The following is a 24,625-nucleotide window of genomic DNA, read 5'->3' as shown; positions in this document are numbered from 1 at the left end:
CATGAAGCTCCTTGAATTCTCATCCAGCTTAAAACATTTCACAAGTAACTGCATGATTAACATATCAGTAGCTTTCTCAGATATGTTGCTTACAAATACTGTTGTAGTCAGACCACTGCTTTTGTCACTTTCATGCTTCCTCTGAGCAGCATGGTCTTTCCTTGGTCCAATATGTTTTCAATCAGAGACACAGAAGTTGGCACCATGTTGGGCGCCATTTTATGATGTTCAGCATGGACACAGTTGTGGCATCCTCCAGTACCTTTCTTAATTCACTTTCAGTTGGCTTCGTTGCAGGGAATGTGGCATGCAAATGGTGGATGGATCTCCAATCAAGTTGTAGTTTTCTCAGCCACTCATGTCCCCACAATGCCGGTCCCCCTGTTTTTACCATATACAACCTCAATGTAGCATGTTAGTTGTTGTATTTCACTATTACTATGTCATTCCCACAGGAGATACCTTTTTTCCAGTATAGGTTCTTAGTTGAATATCTGTTGGCTTCAGTTTAGTCTTCAGTTTAATATCTTTGAAATGCCATTCAAACTCATTTTGTGGAATGACTGAAAACAGCTGAACCAATGTCTAATTCCATTTTAATTAATTTGCCATTAATTTCTGGCATATGCCATTTTTCTTGTTTATTGTTATTTTTTCACATTTAAGTCTTAAGGCTACACAGTCCTGTGTCACCCTCTTCATTATTAGATTTTTCAACAACAGTGAGCAGATTAGTGCTCTTTTTGCAACTGCAATTTGACTTTTTAGCTTTTCCCCTTCCCTGAGCAGTTCATTTATTTATGTCTGCCTGATGTTCTCTTTGTATGTGACCTTTTTTTTGTTGCACTTTCTGAACGTTTTGACTTTGCTTGGTGTATGTGAGGCCTCGCCAGTGGTAATACAATTGTTTAGCCAGGCAGGTTTCTGTTTAGATGCTGCAATTTTATCCATACTCACTTTCATTCTTGACTGCAAATCAATTGAATCTCTGTTTCCATAGAAACAGCAACTTCAACTGCTCTTTTGAATATAACTTGTCCTTCAGTTAGGAGCCATCTTTGAATGCTTTCTTGTAAGATTCCATAAATTAAACAGTCTCTTAGTCTATCATTTAACCCATTACTGAACTGACAATACTCAGACAATCTCTTCAATTCAGCAACGTAAGCTGAAATGGACTCCCCTTCTTTTAGATTTCACTTATGAAACCTAAAGCATTCTGCAGCCAAAAATGGCTTTGGTTCTAAGTGTTCCTGCTTCACTTTTACAATATCAGCAAAACTCATATCTGCTGGTTTGGATGGAACAGTCAACCTTTGAAGCAAACTATTCCTTTAAACACAATGAACTCAGCAAAATTGATACTCATTTCTCATTGGCTATTTCATTTGCTTCAATATATTCTTGAGTTAGCTTGGTATACAGCTATATTTTGTGTAACCAAATGTGTCAATTTTTCTGATGTAGCCAGCCATTTCTGCTTTTTTATCACCCGGTACTTACTCTTTACGAACCTGTGAATTCCTCCATTTACTGCTCTTTCTTTATAAAACTCAATCAGGTTTTCTCTTCTGAAGAGCACATGCCACGCTGCTTTTAAATTGACCATCTCTGCACTTCTTTTTTTCAAATGTCTCACTGTGCTTCAGCAGTTTGAGAGTCATCTCCGGTTCGTTTTAAAAATACCTCGTCGTCAATGTTATGTTTTTTATGTTCAAAACACGCAATTAATTCAGAGGAAGACATGGGAGTCCAAAATATGGGTTATTTTACTTAAAGCGAGGCACGCAGATATCAAATGGTAGTGTGATGACATATGTAATTCGTGTATTTTTATATATATATATATATATAAAACCTGTTCTGAGTTATTTAAATGAACAAGAATGCTGAATCAACTAATATATAAATACAAGATTACACAAATATTCTTGAAATATTAAATATACAATATCTATGCTATCAGATTTCTGTATGGTGTATGAGCCCATGAATACTAGTTTTCTATTCCTCTTTTGCACTATTTAGTTTTTTAAAATTGGAAATTAGAGTAGTTTTTTATGTCCTGCACTGTACTGCTGCTACAAAACAACAAATTTCATGGCACAGAATTGTTAAAAGACAACATGCCACTTATTAATAAGCACCATGTCCAGGAGTTGCAGAGGTTGCAAGTGGGCAGTCCCAGTATGAAACCTGTCCGGCACAATGATGTGATGAAATGAGATGCATTAATTTTGTGGATCTGTATTGATGAGCATATTATAAAAGCTGCATGGTTTCCGGCAATATTCTGGTTTCTGTTCCTGCTAGCAGTCTGCCAGCTATAGCTTTTAATGTACTACTTTCAAATATATAAATAGAACACCATGGAACAGAACTTTTCAGCATGAAATTTAACAGTAAGCAATTGTATTACACAACTTGTGAGGTGATAAGATTTACAAAAATCCAACTGAGTAACAGCTTTGTTTGTCAGTGAGCTTTGGCCTTTTTGGCTGGCATGAGTTTGATTTAGTGCATCATTAAAAGTAGCATCACTTACTGCTGGTTACTGTTTATATTGGGGTTTAATCTCTGCTGACAGCTGGTGCATTGCCTCAGTTGGATAAATCCTGATGTGGTTGAACATTAAAGATCTAATGGCTGCATTCTTTTCATTGCCTGTCATTGTTTCTTTCAAGCAAATATACTGCATGGATACACTCAAAAATTAAATCTGTGGAAAATGACTTTTAAAATCCTTTCTCATACTGGAAAGGTCTCTGTTGTTAGAAATGTAAATCATTTCAGTGTGTACTCTGCATAATGGAAAAGAAATGGTGAAGAATAAATGCAGAGGACTTTCTTTAGCCAGAGAGTGGTGAAACTGAGGAATTTGTTGCTGTGGAGGCTAAGACTTTATGTATATTTAGACAGAGGTTGATAGGTCCTTGATTAGTCAGGGCATGAAGGGATACAGGGAGAAGGCAGAAGATTGGGGCTGAGAGGGAAAATAGGTCAGCCAAGATGAAATGGTGGAGCAGATTTGATGGGCCAAATGGCCTAATTCTGCTCCTATGTCTTCTGGTCTTATGGAATAATGAGTGAGAAAATTGTGGCCTTTATTAAGGAGGTTGGAATTTATTTTAAAAATGTGGAATTTTGTTTTTGCCTGAATGAGTATTTGAAAGTAGAATCAAGTGTGAAGCAATGGGAGTTGCCAGCAGGAGGAGAGTAGGGAGATTTGTAAGTAGAGAACCAGGATTAACTGTGGTAACACAAATCTGACATCTATATTCTTAGAGAGTATGGCTGTTTTCATTACACCCAGAGCAGGAGAGGCAGTGTATATGCCAATCAGTCATTGAGCGATGTAAGCGTTGAGCAAATATCAGCATTAGCGCGGTAGCACAGTGGTTAGCACGACGCTTTACAGTACCAGCAATCCGGGTTCAATTCCCACTGCTGCCTGTCAGGAGTTTGTACCTTCTCCCCGTAACTGCATGGGTTTTCTCGGGTGCTCCAGTTTCCTCCCTCAGCCTAAAGCCATTACCAGTTGGTAGGCTAATTGGTCATTGTAAATTGTCCCATGATTAGGCTAGGATTAAATCAGGGGATTTCAAGGCAGTGTGGCTGGAAGGGCCAGAAGAGCCTATTCCATGTTGTATCACAATAAATAAATAAATGAAATTGTTATCGAGCAATATTACCATTCGCATTGAGCAAAATTTGTTAGGCAATAAATTTCACTCCAAGTGCATGGGTTTCTTGGGCCTCACCAATAAGACTACAATGGCAGCACTTGAAGCTGGAAGTGCTGATTCTGGCAAAATATAAGCATCTCTGTAAAGGCTTTCAGTTGTTATATTGTTTATCTTTTAGGAAACTGCGAAGAATATTTTGATATAAACTTAGTAAACTTTGCTGTTCATTTTCAACGTTTTGGCAGTACTCAATTATTCAGTTTTCAACCCTGCACAGTTTTATTATAGCAGCCTCTAAACTGGGGCAGAACCATGGTGGACAACTGTAAGATTCACAGTAACAGCTGTACACTGCTCCTTTTCTAGCTGCAGGAGTGTGGCAGAGAGAGTAAGCAGAGTTCATTATACAGGAGGCTATATTCTGCACGCATTGTTTACAGACAGAAGCTAAATATCGTTGACACGTCTTTGAGTGTATGTGGAAGCTCACGATCTTATAAATAGCAGTGGCATATTTTTACAGCATTCAGGAAGAAGATCTTCTGCCCTCTGGGTTTGGCCAAATTGTCAACACGAACATGATCTTTGCTCTTCAAGATCTTTGCCTTGGATTCATTTCATTGCTTTGCCAGAGACAGGTGTAATATCTCGCAGTAAAGTGTACACAATTGTGTTAGAGGTTAGTGTAAAGTGTACAGTGAAATCAGTTCTATGACATCTGAGAATGAGTGAGTATCTGAATTTCTAGTTCAAGCTGATGCCCAGGTACATTGTTTAATAATCTGTATGCTTCCAGCCAATATGGCATCCATCTCCAGTTTATGTTTTCTGATTTTTCTGCAACCACAAGGTCTATTTCTAGGTTGTAATAAATTCCTAAATCAATATAATCAAAAGCTTAAATAATCAAAAGCACAGGGTTATGTCAAATTAATTTATTTTATTGTTACAACCTTTAGTTACTTTGATATTACAGATATTACAGGATGTAATGCTGAGGGGTTATAAGGCATTGGTCAGACCACATTTGGAGTATTATGAGCAGTTTTGGGGCTCATATCAAAGAAATGATGTGCTGGCATTGGAGAAGGTGCAGAAGAGATTTAGAAGAATGATCCTGGGAATAAAAGGGTTAACGTATGTGGAGAAACACACATCAAAGTTGCTGGTGAACGCAGCAGGCCAAGCAGCATCTATAGGAAGAGGCGCAGTCGACTAGTCCTGACGAAGGGTCTCGGCCTGAAATGTCGACTGCGCCTCTTCCTATAGATGCTGCTTGGCCTGCTGCGTTCAGCAGCAACTTTGATGTGTGTTGCTTGAATTTCCAGCATCTGCAGAATTCCTGTTGTTTAATGTATGTGGAGAGTTTGATGGCTGTTTTCCTGTACTCACTGGAGTTAGGAAGAATGAGGGGGTTTCTCATTGAATATTGAAAGGCTTAGATAGAGTGGACATGGAGAAGATGTTTCCAGTAGTGGGAGAATTTAAGACCAAAGGGCACAGCCACAGGATACTAGGACATCCACTTAGAACAGAAATGAGGAGGAATTTCTTTAGCCAGAGGCTGGTGAATCTATGGAACTCATTGCCACAGACAGCTATGGAGGCCAAGTCATTGAGTATATTTAAAGAGGAGGTTGATAGGTTCTTGATTAGTAAGGGTGTCAAAGGTTATGGAGAAAGGGCTGGAGAATGGGGCTGAGTGGGAAAATGGATGAAATAGCAGAACAGACGCAATGGGCTGAATAGCCGAATTCTATTCCTATGCCTTATGGTCTTATACCTGCTCTAGAATGACCAGGTTTCCTGTGAAGTGCACACATTGTTATTGACTGAAGCTCTGACCTTCTGAACAAGAGTTTTCGACCATTCGACCACTCTATCTAAGCCTTTCAATATTCAATGAGCTACCCCCTCATTCTTCCTAACCCCAGTGAGTACAGGAAAACAGCCATCAAACTCTCCACATACGTTAACCCTTTTATTCCCGGGATCATTCTCCTAAATCTCCTCTGCACCTTCTCCAATGCCAGCACATCATTTCTTTGATATGAGCCCCCAAACTGCTCATAATACCCCAAATCTATGGAATTTGTTGCCACAGGCAGCAGTGGAGGCCAAGTCATTGGGTTATTTAAGGCAGAGATTGATAGGTATCTGAGTAGCCAGGGCATCAAAGGTTATGGTGAGAAGGTGGGGGAGTGGGACTAAATGGGAGAATGGATCAGCTCATGATAAAATGGCGGAGCAGACTCGATGGGCCAAATGGCCGACTTCTGCTCCTTTGTCTTATGGTCTTATTTCTGATACAGTTGAACAACAGGCTGATGCAAACAAGCAGACAGATCAAGTTCTCTTTTTCTTTCTTTTTCTCTCTCCCCAGTTTCACTCCTCCCACTTTTCCAGAAATATATTTCATGTATTTTGTTCATTCCTTTAATCAACATTGGGCTCTCTCTGCCCACTGCCTGACTAGTCCAATCATCCATGCAAGTGATCAGTAAATCATGGTACTTTTTTTTTTCTCAGTGCCATTGTTCAGTTCAGCTCCACAGACTCCACAGTTCATCTCTCCATTCCTCGATTAGGCAAGAATGATCTGCTGGAGGAATTCAGTGAGTTAGGCAGCATCTGGAAATGGGCAGTCAATGTTCTGGGTTGAGATCCTTCGGCTGGTCTGAAAGAGTAGAACATGGGTTCCCAACCCTTTTATGCCATTAAGCACGGAGTCCATGGACCCCAGGTTGAGAACATCTACTCAGTAGAGGGAGATAGGCAGTATAAAACGGTGGAGCAGAGGCTGGGGCAAGAGTTAGCAATTGATTGTTGGATCCAGGTTGAAAGTTTAGTGTGTGCGAGTGAGGCTAACATGGACATTGAATTCCATTTTCTCTTCTTCTGCTCTACCCAGGCCCTCTCACACACTTATTTCAATCAACCAATCCTAGGCATGCATCTCTCAGTTTCTTACCGCCACCCCACCATTCCCATCTGCCCACTATACCCCCTTTGTTTGGCTTATTTTTACCTTCCTTTCTTATCAGATTATATAATCTGTCGCCCCTTACTGACGCTATTGCAATTTCCAGCCTTCCGTTCTCCACCTGACCCAATTGATCAATCAGCCCCTCCAAATCTGGACATACCTATCACTCACCAGCTCTTGCTGTACCCCCTTCCTCTCACTTCTTTACATTGATAATCTTCCCTGTATTCTTCAATCCAGATGAAAGGCCTTGAACTGAAATGTCAACTGTTCATTTTCCTCTACAGACACTGCCTGACACACTGAATTCTTCCAACAGCTTGTTTTTTTGCTCCAGATTTTAGCATCTGAAATTTCTTATGTCTCCTTGTTTAGGCAATATACTGCACTTTTCTCAGCAACTGTGGTTTCAACAATTAATGGGAATATCATTGCTAACACAATCATATGCATGTATATATGCTAAATACTGCTATATTATCTACCACTAATACCACAGTGGCACTGACGCCAATCATCATGAATTGCTTTGAAAGGCTGGTAATGGCACATATCAAAAACTCTATCCCTAACACAATGGACACTCACCAATATGCTTACCAACAGAATTGCTTTGCAACAATTGCCCAAGCATCTCTCATGCAGCTGGCTCGACACACCTAGAAAACAAGGACAATTAGTTGGAATGCTGTTTCTGGATGAGAGGCATTGATCATGTGGATAGCCAGATATCCTATTCCCTGGGCTGAAATGGCTAACACAAGGGGACATTGTTTTAAGGCAGGGGTCCCCAACCTTTTTTGCACCGCGGACTGGTCTAATATTGACAATATTCTTGCGGACCGGCCGACCCGGCGGGGGTGGGGGGGGCGGGGGGTGGAGGTTGGTGTTCAAGTAGGGTTAAACTCACCTCAACTTGTCTTTTACAGTTAGGGTCGCCAACTTTCTCACTCCCAAATAAGGGACAAAAGTAGCAGTCAAATCCCGCAACACTTTACCCCAGGAAAGACTACAATGATCATGAAGCCTTGCGCGGGCACCTGTGTACACGCCGATTTTTCCCCATCGGTTTTGCCTTCATCTTCCCGACTATACTGTACATACATTATTTCTACTTTATATAGGCTGTGTATTTATCATATCATTCCTGCTTTTACTATATGTTAGTGTTATTTATTTTCGGTGTTATGGGTTATTTGGTACGATTTGTTAGGTTATTTTTTGGGTCTGGGAACGCTCACAAATTTTTCCCATACAGATTAATGGTAATTGCTTCTTTGCTTCATGCCATTTCAGCATGAAAGGTTTCATAGGAATGCTCTACCTTAGCGGGGGAAATACGGGACAAGGGCGGTCCCGTATAGGACAAAGCAATTTAGCTCAATATACGGTTTGTCCCGGCAAATACGGGACAGTTGGCAACCCTATGTTCAAGTTCAACAGTGCGTGACAGGGAATGAGGAAAGGTGCAGCTGACTCATATTGTTTCCTCATGGTAGCACATGCTTTGCAGCCCGGTACCGGTCCATGGCCCGGTGGTTCGGGAATGCTGTTTTAACGTGCTTGGAACTAGATACAGAGGGGATGTCAGTGGTAAGTTTTTCACACAGGAGTGGTGGGTGCGTGAAACACACTGCCAGCGACGGTAGTGGAGGCAGGTACAATAGGGTCTTTTAAGAGACTCGTAGATAGGTACATGGATCTTTGAAAAATAGAGGGCTATGCGGTAGGGTAATTCTAGGCAGTTTCTAGAGTAGGTTACATGGTCGGCACAACACTGTGGGCCGAAGGGGTTGTTATGTGGTGTAGATTTCTATGTTCTATGAATTTCAGTTCGGCATTCAACACTACTGTCCCACTGACCTTAGTGAAAAAACTCCTACTCCTCAGTCTAGATATAACATTGTGCAGTTGGGTGCTGGACTTCTTAATGAGCAGACCTCATAATTCAGATATGCATCTGCTTCTCTCTCCCCAGCATCCTCAACGTGGGTGCCCCCTACGGCTGTGTGCTGAGCCTATTGATGTACACCTGCTCACACATGGCTGCATGGCCAAACACCCAAGTAATCACATTGTCAAGTTTGCTGATGACACGACAGTGCTGAGGCTTATCAGCAATAATAATGAAATGCCCCACAGAGAGGAGGGAGAAGAGCTCAAGGCCTGGTGCCAGGGCAAGTAACCTCTTTTTCATTGTCAACAAGACAAAGGAGATGGTTATCGACTTCAGGAAAACTTGCATTCACTCACACCCTCCTTTACATCGACAGCACAGCAATGGAAACTGCGAGTATTTTCGAACTTCTGGCAGTACACATCTTGCACGCCTCTACTGGTCTCAGAACACATCGTACACAAAATCAGGAAAACTCCTCGACGGCTCTACTTTCTGAGAAGACTGAAGGGATCTGGAATATGGACATCTAAACACATATCCTTCTACAGATGCTCAGCAGAACATAGCCTAACAAGCTGCATGACTGCATGGTCTGGAAAATGCTCTGCGGGGTACAGGATGGCTCTACTATGGGTAGTCAAAACTGCCCAGTGCATCACTAGCACTAGCCTAAGCATTATCAAGGATATATATACATAAAGGTGCAAGAAAAGAGCCATTAACATCATGAAGGAACTCACACAGCCTGCTCATGGACTGTTTGCCCCACTCCCATCAGAAGTAGGTTGTGCAGCATCCACATCAGGACCACCAGACTCGAAAACAGTTAATTTCCCCTAAGCTGTAAGGCTGATCAACACCCACTCTAGCAGAGTCACCCCATCCACAGACACCTCTGTACCTGGTGTCACTTTATGGACATACAATCAATCTATGAATATAAGCTATATTATGAATTTATATTTATAGCGCTTTTATTATTGTGTTCTTTGTTTTATTCTGTTGTTTTTTGTGCTGCATCAAACGAATGTAAGAATTATTTCAATCTCCTTTACACTTGTGTACTGGAAATGACATTAAACAATCTTGAATCCTGTATCTTGAACATGGAGTTATTGTTTCATGATCATTAACATCATTATCAAAAAAATTGCAGAGGAGACTTTTATAAAGACAGATAAAACTAAAGCTCGATAACATTTGGTCAGGAACCCTTAGGAGTTTATTCTTTTCCCCGCAAGCAAAACAGTCCGGGAATTCAAATGGAATTATGTTAAGTCATGACTTATTTCAAGTTATATAAGTCACTTACACATCACTTCAACTTTGTTCTTATCCCTGACTTTCTCCACATTACCCTCTCTTCAGCACCAGTGGTACACTGATAATATTGGACTCCAATGTCTAATCTGGTACTTATTCTCAAAATCTCCCTGGCTCTTCTTCAAGCTTTCAAAAACAGTTACCTTTGATGCAAACACGAGGAAATCTGCAGGTGCTGGTACTGTACTTCAAGCAACACACATAAAAATTGTTGGTGAACGCAGTAGGCCAGGCAGCATCTATAGGAAGAGGTACAGTTGACGTTTTGGGCTGAGACCCTTCGTCAGGACTAACTGAAAGAAGAGATAGTAAGAAATTTGAAAGTGGGGAGGGGAGTGGGGAGATCCGAAGTGATAGGAGAAGACAGGAGGGGGAGGGATGGAACCAAGAGCTGGAAGGTTGATTGGCAAAAGGGATATGAGAGGATCATGGGACAGGAGGCCTAGGGAGAAAGAAAGGGGGAGGGGGGAAGCCCAGAGGATGGGCAAGGAGTATAGTGAGAGGACAGAGGGAGAAAAAGGAGAGAGAGAGAGAGAGAGAGAGAGAAAAAAAATAAATAAAAATAAATAAATAAATAGATAACGGGTGGACTACGAAGGAGAGGTGGGGCATTAACTGAAGTTAGAGAAGTCAATATTCATGTCATCAGGTTGGAGGCTACCCAGATGGAATATAAGGTGTTGTTCCTCCAACCTCAGTGTGGAGGAACTTTTGCCAATCAACTTTCCAGCTCTTAGCTCCATCCCTCACCCTCCTGTCTTCTCCTATCATTTCAGATCTCTCCCTCACCCTCCCACTTTCAAATCATTATTTGTCTGTCCAAGGATTCGAAGCTATTTTCCTTTTCATTTCCTTTCCAAAATACTTTCTAATACCTCATATTGTCAATTTGCATGTTTTTCCTGACACTGTTTGAATTCTGGTGGTGTTTCCTTTTTCATAATAGTTTCCATTAATCCCTTCTTTGGAGTTTTTGATGTTCTCTTCAGGGTAACACAACAACAACTTTCCCTTTTCTATTTTCTATTTATGATTTATAATTTAAATTTTTAATATTTACTATCCATTTGTACTCCAGGGAGCACAAAGCGCTGACTCAAATATCGCTGTGATGATTGTACGCTCTAGTATCAATTGTTTGGTGACAATAAAGTAAAGTAAAGTAAATGCACAGTCAGGGACAAGACGGACAATAAGAAACAATTAATTTTTCTTTGTACAACTAACTCATGTTAGAACAGTTATTGTAGGGCACTTAGAAAATTTGAAAGTAATCAGGGAAAGTACAGCTATTTTTATGAAAGTAAAATTGATTGACCAAATTATTGCAGTTCTTTGGAAGAGGAAGGAATTCAGCAGATCATGCTGCATTCTTAAGTCCTGAGGTAGGATCTCAGTCCAATACATCGACATTTTGCTCTTTTCCATAGATGCTGCCTGACCAGTTGAGTTCCTCCAGCACTTTGTGTATGTTGCTTTGGATTTCCAGCATCTACAGATTTTCTCAGATTGAAAGAGTAATATGTGTTGTTGATAAATAGGAAGCAGTGGACAAATTATACTTGGATTTTCAAAAGCACATGGTAAGATCCTGCAACAAAGGTTTGTGGTGAATGAACACCCATGGTCATATATTGTTATCATTCGAGATTGTCTGGCTAAGAGGAAACAGTGTGAACATTGAAGCTCCTGTGGCACACTGGTTATAATATCCTTGATGGCAGGAGGGAATGACCGGTGTGCCTCAGGAGTTTCAATGTCTTTCGATTGAAATAAATTAATTGTATGAAGGGACAAAAAGTATGTGGTGAAGGATGTGAAGTATAATAGAAACATAGAAAACCTACAGCACAATACAGGCCCTTCAGCCCACAAAGATGTGTCAAACATGTCCCTACCTTAGAAATTACTAGGCTTACCCATAGCCCTCTATTTTCCTAAGCTCCATGTACCTATCCAAAAGTCTCTTAAAAGACCCTGTCGTATCCGCTTCCACCACTGTTGCCGACAGCCCATTTCATGCACTTACCACTCTCTGCGTCAAAAAATTACCCCTGACATCTCCTCTGTACCTACTCCCAAGCAACTTAAACGTGGCAGCCATTTCAGCCCTGGGAAAAAGCCTCTGACTATCCACACGATCAATACCTCTCTCATCTTATAATGCGGGAAAATGTGAACTTCTCCATTTTGGAGATATAGTTGGGTTTTTGATAAGGGGGATGTGTAAAGATTGTTTCCACTTGTTGAAGAACCTTGAACTAGGGATCACTATTTAAGAACATGAGTCAGCTAGTTATGATGGAGGAACTTTCTGTCCAACAGCTATAAGGCTTTGAAATGCTTTTCCTCACAGCAAAGCATATATATTAATGTGCATGTCAAATTGCTTGACGTATTTGTGGTCTGTAAAGCTTCTAGATGAGGAAATCAAGCACCTGTTCCATTGTGTTGTTTAAATTATTTATGGCACATAGTTATCACTCGTAAGGGCAGCATTTATCAACCATCTGGTTTACCATTAGGAAAGTAGTGGTGATCAACTTCCTCGAATTGCTGTAGTGCTGAGAGGAAAGGTGACTCTCACCATGCTTTTAGCTCGTTCTAATGAAGAAGTGTTCTTTTAAAGTGTAAATTATTGTCAGGTATACATACACCAGATGCCAGAACTTTCTGTTGATGTGGCTCCCTTTCTCAACATAAGCATGATGAGTGCAGCTATTTAAAAGCATTTCCTGTTGATAATTAGCCTGGAATGACTTCATCCTTTAGAGTCATAGAGTCATAGTATATTTGGTTCAGGGGTCTCCTGATCAATCAGAAAGCCAGACTGTCTTTGAATATGTGAGTATAATTTAAACTCAAAGTTAGGGCTTCAATTGCAATTCACATTGAGATTGCATTTTTGACATTTGTTTATTCCACATTTTGGCAAATGACCAACGATGCTATGCATGCACAGGTTCTGATGAGTTGGTAAACAGCATCCGGACGCTTCTGCCTAGCTCCATCTTGGCTTTCCATCTGCTTCCACCTCCTCCTTCTTCCTCTTGTGCTGAAGAAATTAAGAAATAAAATTTCACAGATGATATACTGGAAGGGAGAAATCAAGTAGAACATTAATGCCAGTAGTAATAAAGCAGGCACATTTTTATGCTTAAGGAGGTATTTTGTGGAATGTAAAGGGAACTGTTTACACTATGCCTGTAGATATATACCCCATGTTTTCAATTGGATTTAGGATAAAATTGAAATTAGGGAGAAAATTGTGTGTGATATCATTGGCAAACAGTGAAAGTATAAAGTAGCAAATGTAACAGTTAAAGATCAAAAACTGGCTTATGAGAGAAAATTGAAAGATTATCTCAACTGTCATCACACGAAGAATACCTGTAGATATCATGATCAAATGCAATGGATGTTTGCCTTTCCAACCTAAGCATTAAACATCATTTTGATCAATCAGAGAGGAAAATTTAGTGAGGAGAATCTCTCCGAAATATGCATGCATTTAACAGAGAGCAAAAAGAATTATTTTTGTAAAGGGCATACAACTTTCCCTAGTCCCTTTAATCTGTAAGCCAAGCACAGCCAATGTTTAATGGTATTAATGACAAAAAGCCCCACAAAGATCATATTTGTGTTTATTCGTCAAGTCCTGTTTTATGTAAGGGTTCCTTCACAATGTCATTTTGTTGTTTGAAATAGAATTGATAAATGCAATAAATGCTTTTCAGTGGGTTTATAAATGGTAAATTGGATCATTTATCCACATAGCTATACAATTAGAGCACTGGCTCAGGAAATTTGACTGAATGATAGTTCTTATTCATTTTGTATGCAGCAGATGCAGATGCGTATAATTAACTTGGGGCAGTTAAGTAATTGTGGTTGCAGAGGATCTTGTAATGTAAAACCATTTTGCAAGTTAGAAGTTTGTCACCTCTGAAAATCTGCCAATTCCACTAAATTAAATTCGATTTAACTTTTACTTTTTAAAATATTTGGAGAAATACAGCAATGAATAGTCAACAGAATGTACAATTTCTTATCTGCTTGAGACTGATGTTGATTTTAAGTCAAGACAGCAGACAAATGCAGAAGATTCATATCAGTTCCTTTATTTTCAATAAAGGTATTGAGGAAAGCAAATGGAATGTTAGCATTCATTTGAATAGGATCAGAATATAAAAGCAAGGATATAATGCTGAGACTTTATAAAGCATTTGTCAGACCATATTTGGAGTATTATGAGCAATTTTGGGCCCCCTATCTAAGAAGGGATGTGCTAGCATTGAGGAGGATCCAGAAGAGGGTTACAAGAATGATCTCAGGAATGAAGTGATAGATAGGTGTAAAGAGGATGTTTCCCGTAGCAGGGGAGTCTAAGACCAGAGGGCACAGCCTCAGAATAGAAGGATGTCTCTTTAGAATAGTGATGAGGAGGAACTTCTTTAGCCAGAGGGTGGTGAATCTCTGGAATTCATTGCCACAGACGGTTGTGGAGGACAAGTCATTATGTGTACTTATAGTGGAGGTTTTTAGGTTCTTGATTAGTAAGAGGATGAAAAGTTACAGAGAGAAGGCAGGAAAATAGGTCTGAGAGGGAAAATACAGCAGACTTGATGGGCCAAATAGCCTAATTCTGCTCCTATGAGTTATGATGTAAATGCAATTAATGTGCAGAAACTAAAATCTCCCAAGAATGGTAAATTGGTTTAAATTAGCTTAAAGCAAATCTATCCCATGTAATGAAACAGAAATTTTACAAAACAAAAGAATAATCAGAATATCTTTAAATAGTCTGTGCTGGCTATTAATCATAACATAGCTAACTGAAACATTCACAGACATTTGTAAGTTGTAAAATGCATTCACAATGAAAGGAGAAAATATTTAAAATTCTTAATAATTTGGATTGAAACTATTATCATCTTAAGCCAAGTATTGTTTTTGAAACTAATGAATTCTTATCAATTAGAAACATAGAACCTAGAAAGAGAATATTGAAATCTGAAGCACATTACAGGCCCTTCAGCCTACAATGTTGTGCTGACTATGTAACCTACTCTAGAAACTGCCTAGAATTTCCCTGCTGCATAGCCATCTATGAGGAGTGTTTGATAAGTTCGTGGCCTAAGGTAGAAGGAGTCAATTTTAGAAAACCTAGCACATTTATTTTTCAACATAGTCCCCTCCTACATTTACACACTTAGTACAGTGGTCGTGGAGCATACGGATCCCTTCTTTGAAGAAGTTGGCGTCTTGGACCTCTAGAAAGTGTCCACAGCAGGGGTGATTCATTAGTTTGTGGCCTAAGGTAGAAGGAGATGAGTTATAAACTTCAAACTTTCTACATAATCACTCAAAGAGTTGAACTGCATGTGCATGTAATGAGAGCTGTATAACTTAATGCTTTTCAAAAGCTTCATCACATCCTCTTTCTTAATGTCTATATGCTCAAGCATTTCAGTCCACTGTAAGTCATTCCCACAATTGACAGTGTCCTTTTTGCTGGTGAATACTGAAGCAAAGTGTTTATTAAGTATCACCGTTACCTCCTGCGACTCCATGCACATGTTTCCACAATTGCACCTGATTGGTCCTATTTTCACACGGCTCATCCTCTTGCTCTTCATATACTTGTAGCATGCCTTGGGGTTTTCCTTAATCCTGCTTGCCAAGGCCTTCTCAAGGCCCCTTCTAGCTCTCCTAATTTCATTCTTAAGATCCTTTCTGGCAACCTTGTAATTTTCTACAGCTCTGATAGGACCTAGTTTCTTGAACCTTTTGTAAGCTTTTCTTCTTAACTAGATTTTCTACACCATGGTTGTTTTACCCTACCATCCTTTCCCTGCCTCAGTGGAACATTTGCCACATTTCTGCTGTGCTTTTCCCTGAGAACATTTGCTCCCAATTTATGCTCCCAAGTTTCTGCCTAGTAGCATCATATTTCTCCCTACCCCAATTAAATGTGTTCCCAAATTGTCTGAACTTATCCCTCTCCAGTGTTATGGCAAAGGAGATGGAGTTGTGATCACTACCTTCAAAATGCTCTCCCACCAAGAGATCTGACATCTGACCAGGTTCATTTCCCAATGCCAGATCAAGTGCAGCCGATAGTTGACTTATCTACATATTGCGCCAGGAAACCTTCCTGAACACACCTGACAAAGTCCACTCCATCTAAACCCCTTCCTCTAAGGAGATGCCAGTCAATATTAGGAAAGTTAAAATCGCCTATTACAACAATCCTATTATTATTGTACCATTCCAGAATCTGCCTCCCCATCTGCTCCTTGATGTCTCTGTTATTATGGGTGTCTATAAAAACACCCGGTAGAGTTAGTGCCCCCTTCCTGTTTCTGACTTCCACCCACCCTGACTCAGTAGACAATGCCTTTGCATTTCCCTCTGAAGATGCTGTCTGATTTGCGGAGTATTTCCTCCATTTCTATTTTTAATTATGGTGACAAATGTGCTCAGATCTACAAATAGTGTCATTGCAGTAACCTTTTGAAAGTCTGATTTTTAAAGTTTGTGCTGTAGAGATTTTAAAAGGCAAAAAGGGTTAATAATGTAGTTCTTTTCACTGACCATTGTGACTGAGTATTCAAGAATTTTCAACCATTATACTGAATGTCCTTATATATATATATATATATATATATATATATAAGCTGCATGTTTCCTTGATCTCCAGAAAGAAATATTCCCAAATTTTAAAAAAACAAAGCTATTTTTGTTTACATTAACAGAAGAATAACGTTTGCATTGCAATCAGTGCATTTCTGCTAACTTTACCAACTGTACACACAGACATTTTTTCTGACCTGATGCCTGCAGAATGCAAAGATAAGCGTGCTCAGCTTTGACTCTATTTGGGATCCCGATAAGGAACCAGCACCAGATAGGTCTGTAGCAATGAACCTCTATCTGAATGTCTGCAGTGCATTTCATACCTCCGGCAGCAGTCTGGTGTGTTGCTGTATGAAAGCTCCCAGAATGATGGAGATCTCTGGAACAGCGATAGTCAGTATTCTAGCACTGTGTACAATATGACAGCTATGATGGTGCTATGCTTCTTGTCTTCAGGCAGCATGAACTCCCGCAAAGGTAATAGAACACAATAATGATAATCCATGTTAGTATAATTCTCTGAAGTATTTTTGCTGAATGGTGTGACATATTGTCATCTAAGTTCTACTGCGTAAGAAGCAGCTGTATCTTGTAGATTCCATGTGCTGCATTATTGTCATGAAAACATGAATCAGTATTTTGGAAAAAGCACATCACAGTTAATTAACTATCAGAAGTTATTTTTTCTGAAACCACATTCATATTTGCTTGATGCAGAAAGGCTATAAATGTCCTCTGCTCTTCATTGCAGTACAAAAAATGAAAGCTGTTCCTTTCTGAACTCAAATGGATTATATTCTAATAGTATGTTTAGCTTTGCTGTGATTGCTGCTGCTGCAGAAGAGTTGCAAGCTGACCCCAAAACGTATTTTTCTTTGTGTTTCATGTATTTTTATGTTGGTGTATAAACCAAAAAAAATGTGCTTTGTTATGGTTGGCATTAATGTTACATAACCTTTTGTGATATTAAGAAATACCAAATAGCACATAAATATGGACTAAACTATCACCTTGGAGTTGATTTATACTCCTTTTAAGAATTTGGGATTTAAAAAAATACACTTTTAACACGAGAGAAAAAAATTAAAAATAATAAAATTAACATATTACACTAAAACTAAAAGAACACAAAAAGAAAAATAGTCTCAAGTTTCATACTTGAAGTTCAGTAGACCATCAAGCAAGTTACTTTAGTAATTTTCATTAATTTTAATCTTGTATGGTAATATGTTGAATTATGCTTAATTCATAACCTCAATGCTCATTTTGTATTACCGAAGTAGACAGGAAGATGTATGCCATAAATATCTTTCAAATGCAAGGAAAACAGAATAGATGCCTTCTTTTATGCTTAATTTCTCACCTGACTGGTTATATTTTCTCTCTATTTTTGGATTCTTCATGCCCAGCAGTGCTCAATGTTCCTCAGTCAAGAGGTTAGGCAGGTGACCTTGCCAGTTGCATTCCCATACTAATAGTTTCTAGGACACATACAAACATTTCTATTTGACAGTCAAAAAGAACTGCAGATGCTGGAATTCTGAATTAAAACAGGAAATGCAACAAGAAACAATTAGTTGGTCAGGTAGCATCCATGGAAGGAGAGATGAATGGCTTCCAGCCTGAAACATTAACATTAAACTGTGGAGTGCATCCAGTATTTTCTTTTTATACTTTATGTTCTGAGAAATGCCTTAGTTAAGCTTAGTCACTTAATGCCCTATAATTTTGCTATTCCACTGTTATAAGGAAGAGACTTAAAACAAAACTGGTGTGCTTCCTGAGGTAATTATTACTTTACTTGAAAATAAGCTGATAGTCGAATTGGATAATAAAACCAAAATAAATGGAAAAACAATTGTAGAAAGCAATAGAATGAAATGGCAAGAAAAATATTGTAATATCTGGAGAACAGGATTAGGAGTACTCTAAAATAAAACACAGAAATACCAAATGGTTTAATCTTAAAGGTAAAGACATAACATTTTTGAACATGCAGCACAGCATTTATTTTTTATTTTATTTTAGAGATACAGCGCGGAATAGGCCATTCCGGCCCTTCGAGCCAGCAATCATTGACAACCACCAGTTTAGCCTGTAGCCTAATCACAAGTCAATTTACAATAACTAATTAACCTACTAATTAGTACACCTTTGGACTGTGGGAGGAAACTGGAGCACCTGGAGAACACCCATGCAATCCACAGGGAGAATGGACAAACTCCTCGCAAAGGATGCTGGGACTGAACTCTGAACTCTGATGCCCTGAGCTGTAATAGCTTTGCACTACTATGACACCACTATATGAGCTACTTGACTGAATTTTTGTGAAATATTGACATGTAAGGAGATCAAGGATTTATTGTGTGGTTTGAGTCCTTCTGAGCCCTCAAGGCGGCTGATATACTACTAGAAGCACTGGACATGTATCCAGTGGAGTTACTTCTGTGATTTTCATTGACCTGGATACACTGTATGCTGGATATCATTTCAGGCAGATTCATTTTCAGCTCAAAAACACTCCCTGTAATATCACTGCCCTGATTCCCCATACCAATGTGTCCATCCCACCTCCAACCTGAAGTTATTGACAACCCTCAACTCTATACCCCTCTCCCTCACCCCACCTACAGTGAAACCCAGCAGTCCCTGTCTCTTTCCCTCATCCAGCATTAAGATTCCTGATCTCACTATGACTGATGTACTGACCTGCACCTTTTGCCTCGTCACTTCAAATGTGAACCAGGCCCACAGATGCAGTAGTAGGCCATTAAAAATTTATTTGTAGACATTGGTAATTGAGTGATGATGATATATGTCTGTTTAACATGCCTATACAGGCATCAAAGAATTCTGCTGGGAAAGTTTGTTGTCATTTAATCAGGAACATAATTTAGAAAAAAAACAACAGTAAGGAGAGCAACCATATGGAGACATTCTCAGTGCCTGCATTTTCTGTAACTAGGGCTGATATATATCATTGAGTGACAAGCTGTAGAGAAAACAACCAGGAGAATAATTCAGATTTTTTTCACTAAACACTTCCTCCTTACCGGAAAGTATCAGTCCAGTGACTGGGTGATTTACTTTCCAAAACAGTAGAAGACATGTTCACATCTTCTGTAAATTTGTAGGGCTATGGGCAGAGGGTTGAGGAGTAGGGTTAGCTGAATTGTTGCACAGAGCTGAATAGCCTCCTTCACTGTTGTAGTTTTCTGTGATGCCAGTTCTTCCGCAAAATGATGTCATTGCAGTTCAAGGGAGGAAAGGTCAGGTGAAAAAAAGTGGAAGAGATAGGTTACTTGATTTGTTTGGAGGAAAACTAACTTAAAGACAGTGTTAAATGAGCTTGAGGGGAAGAAAGAATACTTCAACTTTGTATCATTGAAGCTTCATGACATAATTTGATTCCATTTCACTTCAGGTTAAAATGAAAATGCACATAATCACATTTTATCTGTTTATGTCTTTTTGTGGCATTGCATTCTTTTCTTTTCGTATCATTTCTGTTATTATTTCAAATTATCTTTACCTCAGTCTTTCTACTGCCTTTCTTCTTCCTGTGTTTATCAGGAAATGGTGGCTAAAACAATTGTGTTATAAATAAACAAGTATACATTTTGAAGTGATATCTTATTAGTAGAAGTGAAATTAAAGAGATGAAAAATATCAGAATGGAACATTTTCATAGTTTTACTATTTATTAGAGGAGAGTGTATCATTGTCAGTGATATCAGTGAGAATGGGCAAAGTAACAAAAATCTGTCACTGAGACACATAAATTGTTGATAATGTATAGTTATCTCTCAAAGTAAAACTAGAAAACTGAGGGCATTGAGATAATTTTGCATTGTGCTTGTTCCCATTGCAGTTATTGTATAGTACACCTGTCATTGTATTAATGCAGAAAATTAATTGGATCAGTATGGACCAGGTGTAAAACAGTAATGCAGAACCAAATCAAAATTTTTTTGCATGTTTTGTTTTAGGAAATGTAACCACGATATCTCTGGTGAAACATAAGAGCCTTCACCTACATACTGTACAACTACGTACAATCATTATATATTACTACTATCAGAGAGGAGGTACGGGAGCCTGAAGACCCACACTCAATAATTTAGGAACTGCTTCTTCAGCTCTGCCATGTGATTTCTAAACCCTGCACAAGATAGTGTCAACAATCCCTGAGTACGTTATTCCCTTTTTTACACTATTTGTTTTTGTAATTTATAGATTTTTATGTATTTGCAGTGTACTTCTTTTCAGAAACATACATTTCATGTCAAGTGTCAGCGAAAATAAATCTGATTCCGATTTTCCAAGGATTTTGTTGTTCAATAAATATAGTTAGGAATAACATGCAGAACTACAGTCTTTTTACATTAGTGGAGGTTTAACAGTAGCGGGAAACCATTTCCAATGGCTAGTGTATGAATATCCAAATTGTGTAGATTGAGCATCATCACCAAAAATATAGATTTTGTTTTGCATAAAGAACTGTGGATATGTGAAATACAGTAGCAGAATATAACAATATTTAAAAGCAAGTTGATAAATATTCAAAAAATACACTTGTTAAAAGATATCAAGAAAATAGAATGGAATGAATTAGGAGTCTGCTTGGGAGTGACTGTAAAGCAGCAGGTGGTCAGGTTGGAATGCCACATCCATCAGTTCTCACCATGACTGGATAGTGGTGGAGTCTGACCTTGCTAAGCTTTCCCACATCAGGCTTGCAACAAATTTCAGCTTAAACCTCAGCAGGATCTGACTTCATTATAGAAATTCAGAGGATGCACGTTTTTATCCAAGTATCTTAAGCAAAGATATAAAAACAAGTAAGAAATAAAAATCAAATAATCTGATGTGAAAATATATGAATTTTGTTCTCATGGGAAACTATATCCAACCTGAAGTTGATGTACTATGGTAACCTGTTTCTGGATTTGAAATTGTGGTAGTTCCAACTCTATCCTGACCCATCGATATGTGGAAGGGTAATAAGCTAACCAGCCAGAGTATTCCAGATTCTACTAACACAGACCGAACTGTGACAAGACCTCCAGTGTTTTGACAGCTATGGCTTCTTGATAGTAATTGAAATGTTCTTTGAACTAAGTCATTGCAAGCAAGCTGAAAGTGGTTGATTTTTTGAAAAAGAACTGAAAGCATATTAAGAAATGAAATTATTTTCAACATGTAACTACCTTCCCTGTTAGCTACTAATCCACAATGTTACAATTCCCACCAAAGTCAGTGGGAACTCAGATCCTGTTCAAGGTCTAACTGTGGAATCCATGTGATATCTCAACAACAGCCATCACCATCCTGGATATACTCTCACCATTAGAAACCCTAACCATCTGGATCATGCTCTGGACTCAGTGCTACCATCAGGGAAGAGGTACAGTAGCTTAAAGATCTGTTCACCATTTTAGGAACAGTTTCTTCCCCTCAGCCGTCAGATTTCTGAATAGTCCATGAACTCATGAATAATACCCCACTGTTCCTCTTTTGCACTATTTATTTATTTATTTATATTGTGACTTACATACACACACATATATATATATACACACACTGCTACCACAAAACAATAAATTTCATGATGTATGTCAATGGCAATAAACCTGATTCTGAGATTCTGATTGGGGTTCTGCTGACGTAATGGAATCCATTGTCAGTTTTAATATTCCAAACATGTCAGAACGTCCAGGACAGCCTCTAACTGTACATGTATACAAAGCTTCAAGCTACTGTTAATTTAGCTAACAATTTCTGGGGCTATGCTTCAAAACATCACCTGAACTTGCTTCAGTAATGCACACAAAATGTTGGAGGAACTCAGCAGGTCAGGCAGCATCATTGTCGTAGCTATCCCTCGAGATCGAGGATGATGGTCTTCCTTCCGTTGATCTATTTGTAGGCTCTCAAGTGGCTTATGAGTCCAATCTTGGCTTTGAAAATTCTTTCGCATTCAGGACAGGTAGTTCCAGATGGCAGATTGGGCTTTGGTTGTTGCGGCCTCTCTTTCCATTTCCTACTCTTTTCTTCTAATTCTGCACATCTGTTGGCTTCGAAAGTTGCTGTTCTTTCTCGGATGATAGCTTGCCAGAGTTTCCTGTCCTTGTCGTTGGTTTCCCAATTGTTGATGTCGATGTTACATTTCTTCATGTTGGCTTTTAAGACTGAATCTTTTCTGTTGTCCGCCTCTTTTACGTTTGCCTTCTTTAAGCTGGGAGTAGAAGATTTGTTTCGGCAGACATTCGACCTTCATCCAAACAACATGACCGCTCCATTTTAGTTGGTTCTTGATAACGTAGGCTTCAATACTTGTTTTTTTGCTTCATTTAGCACGCTGACGTGGTTCTTCTGTCTTCCCAGCTGATACTTAAGATGTTTCGAAGACAGCGTTGATGGAACTTTTCAGGTGCCTTCAGATGTCATCGGCATGTTGTCCAGGTTTCTGATGCATACAAAAGTGTTGGGATCACCACTTCTTTGTACACTAACATTTTGGTGTCTGTTCGGATGTCACGATCATGAAAGGCTCTTGTTCGGAGACGTCCAAAAGCTGTTCCAGTGCATTTTAGACGATGTTGGATCTCATCATTAAGGTCGACATTGGAGGAGAGGTGACTTCCAAGATACGGAAAGTGGTCCACGTTTTCCAGGGTTGTTTTGCCAAGTTGAATTGATGGTTCTATCCGATTTGTCTCAGTTGGTGATGGTTGGTAGATGATCTGAGTCTTCTTGGAATTGATGGTAAGTCCAAGTTTCGTGTATGCACGGTTGAAGGCAGTCAGAATCTGTTGTAGGTGGTTTTCTGAGAGAGCTGCAACACTGTTGTCATCCGCGTATTGGAACTCGATGAGGGATGTCTTGTTTTTGGACTTGAGAAGGGCAAGATTGAAAAGACTGCCATCTGTTCTGTTGACAATTTCGACCCCTGGGGGTAGGTCATCCTTGATGATGTGGATGATTATCGCAATGAAGATGGTGAACAAAGTTGGGGCAATCACGCATCCCTGTTTTATTCCTGATCTAATTTGAAAAGGCTCACAGTTACTGTTGCTGACCATAACTGTGGCAAGCATGCCATCGTGGAGGAGTCTCAGGATTCGAATGTACTTTTCAGGGCATCCATAGGTGCATAGGACATCCCATAGGAGTTCTATGGAGGGAAGTGAACAGTTGATGACCCATCATCAGGACTGGAAAGGAAGGGGGCAGTAGCCAGAATGAAAAGTTAAGGTGAGGGAGAGAGGCACAAGTTGGCAGGAAATTACTGAACCCAGGTGAGAGGGGGAAGGTAGGTGGGTGGGGGAAGGGGGATGAAAGGGAATGATGTGCAAAGCTAGCTGGCGATAGGTGGAAGAAGTAAAGGGCTGAAGATGAAGAAATCTGTTAGGAAAGGAAATTGTTTGAAGTACCATTTTAATTTATGACTAGGTTTATTTCTATATAAAGAGAGTTAGAATATAAATTAATTGCTAGCCAATTCAGTAAGACATTTTAAAAAAATTAATAGAAACTGCTATCCTGGAAATACTCAGCAGTTTTTACATATTAGACCTATTTTAGGTCTAAAACCCTTTAATCAAAACAAGAAACATAGTTTCCAGGTCTTTAATATGGGGGAAGAAACTAAAGCTCCTGTAGAAAACTTAACAGGTCACTGGAAAGTTGTGTAAATTCCACACAAACGATACCAAATGTTGGATTGAACCCTGCTCAGTAACTATGTCCCTATGCTGCCCATACAGTTAACTCAGTGTTTTCCAATCTTTTTTTAGCCCAATGCCCCCCCAAAGCACCTTCATATTTGCCAATGCCCTTCTTAGGTGCCCCCATAGTGTAAAAATGCCTACTATATGCTAACATGAGAAAATGATTCTGCTTTAAATTTTTATTTGTGTTTAAACCAAGTTTACACAGTATCTGTGCACTGTATGGCAGCTTCAATATCAATGTAATCCTTGAGCTTGATGGTTTATAGCAAGAGTTGAAATATCTGGTTCAAGTTGTGACAGCAAAAGCCCTAAGTCCCCACATGTAACAATGTCCAAGGGCTTTCCATTTTTTGTG

The 24,625-nt window shown here is 39.2% G+C and overlaps 1 protein-coding gene across 4 annotated transcripts in view; it reads left to right on the top strand.

Annotated features, from left to right (window-relative positions):
• kalrna (kalirin RhoGEF kinase a) overlaps nt 1-24,625 on the top strand; it is a 747,932-nt gene that overhangs the window by 131,733 nt on the left and 591,574 nt on the right. Inside the window, exon 1 of one of the 4 annotated variants that reach the window (XM_063052243.1) lies at nt 16,918-17,011. The exons of the other annotated variants lie outside the window; for them this stretch is intronic. Coding sequence (XP_062908313.1) covers nt 16,954-17,011 — 58 coding nt within the window. The 5' untranslated portion in view covers nt 16,918-16,953. Of the gene's footprint in view, nt 1-16,917; nt 17,012-24,625 lie in introns of those variants that run through there. 4 annotated transcript variants of the gene reach the window in all.

Source organism: Mobula hypostoma, chromosome 6 (genome assembly GCF_963921235.1).
Source record: "Mobula hypostoma chromosome 6, sMobHyp1.1, whole genome shotgun sequence".
NCBI classification, from domain to species: domain Eukaryota; kingdom Metazoa; phylum Chordata; class Chondrichthyes; order Myliobatiformes; family Myliobatidae; genus Mobula; species Mobula hypostoma.
Note: the sequence above shows the minus strand (reverse complement) of the source record. Positions and strands in the feature narration are given on the sequence as shown.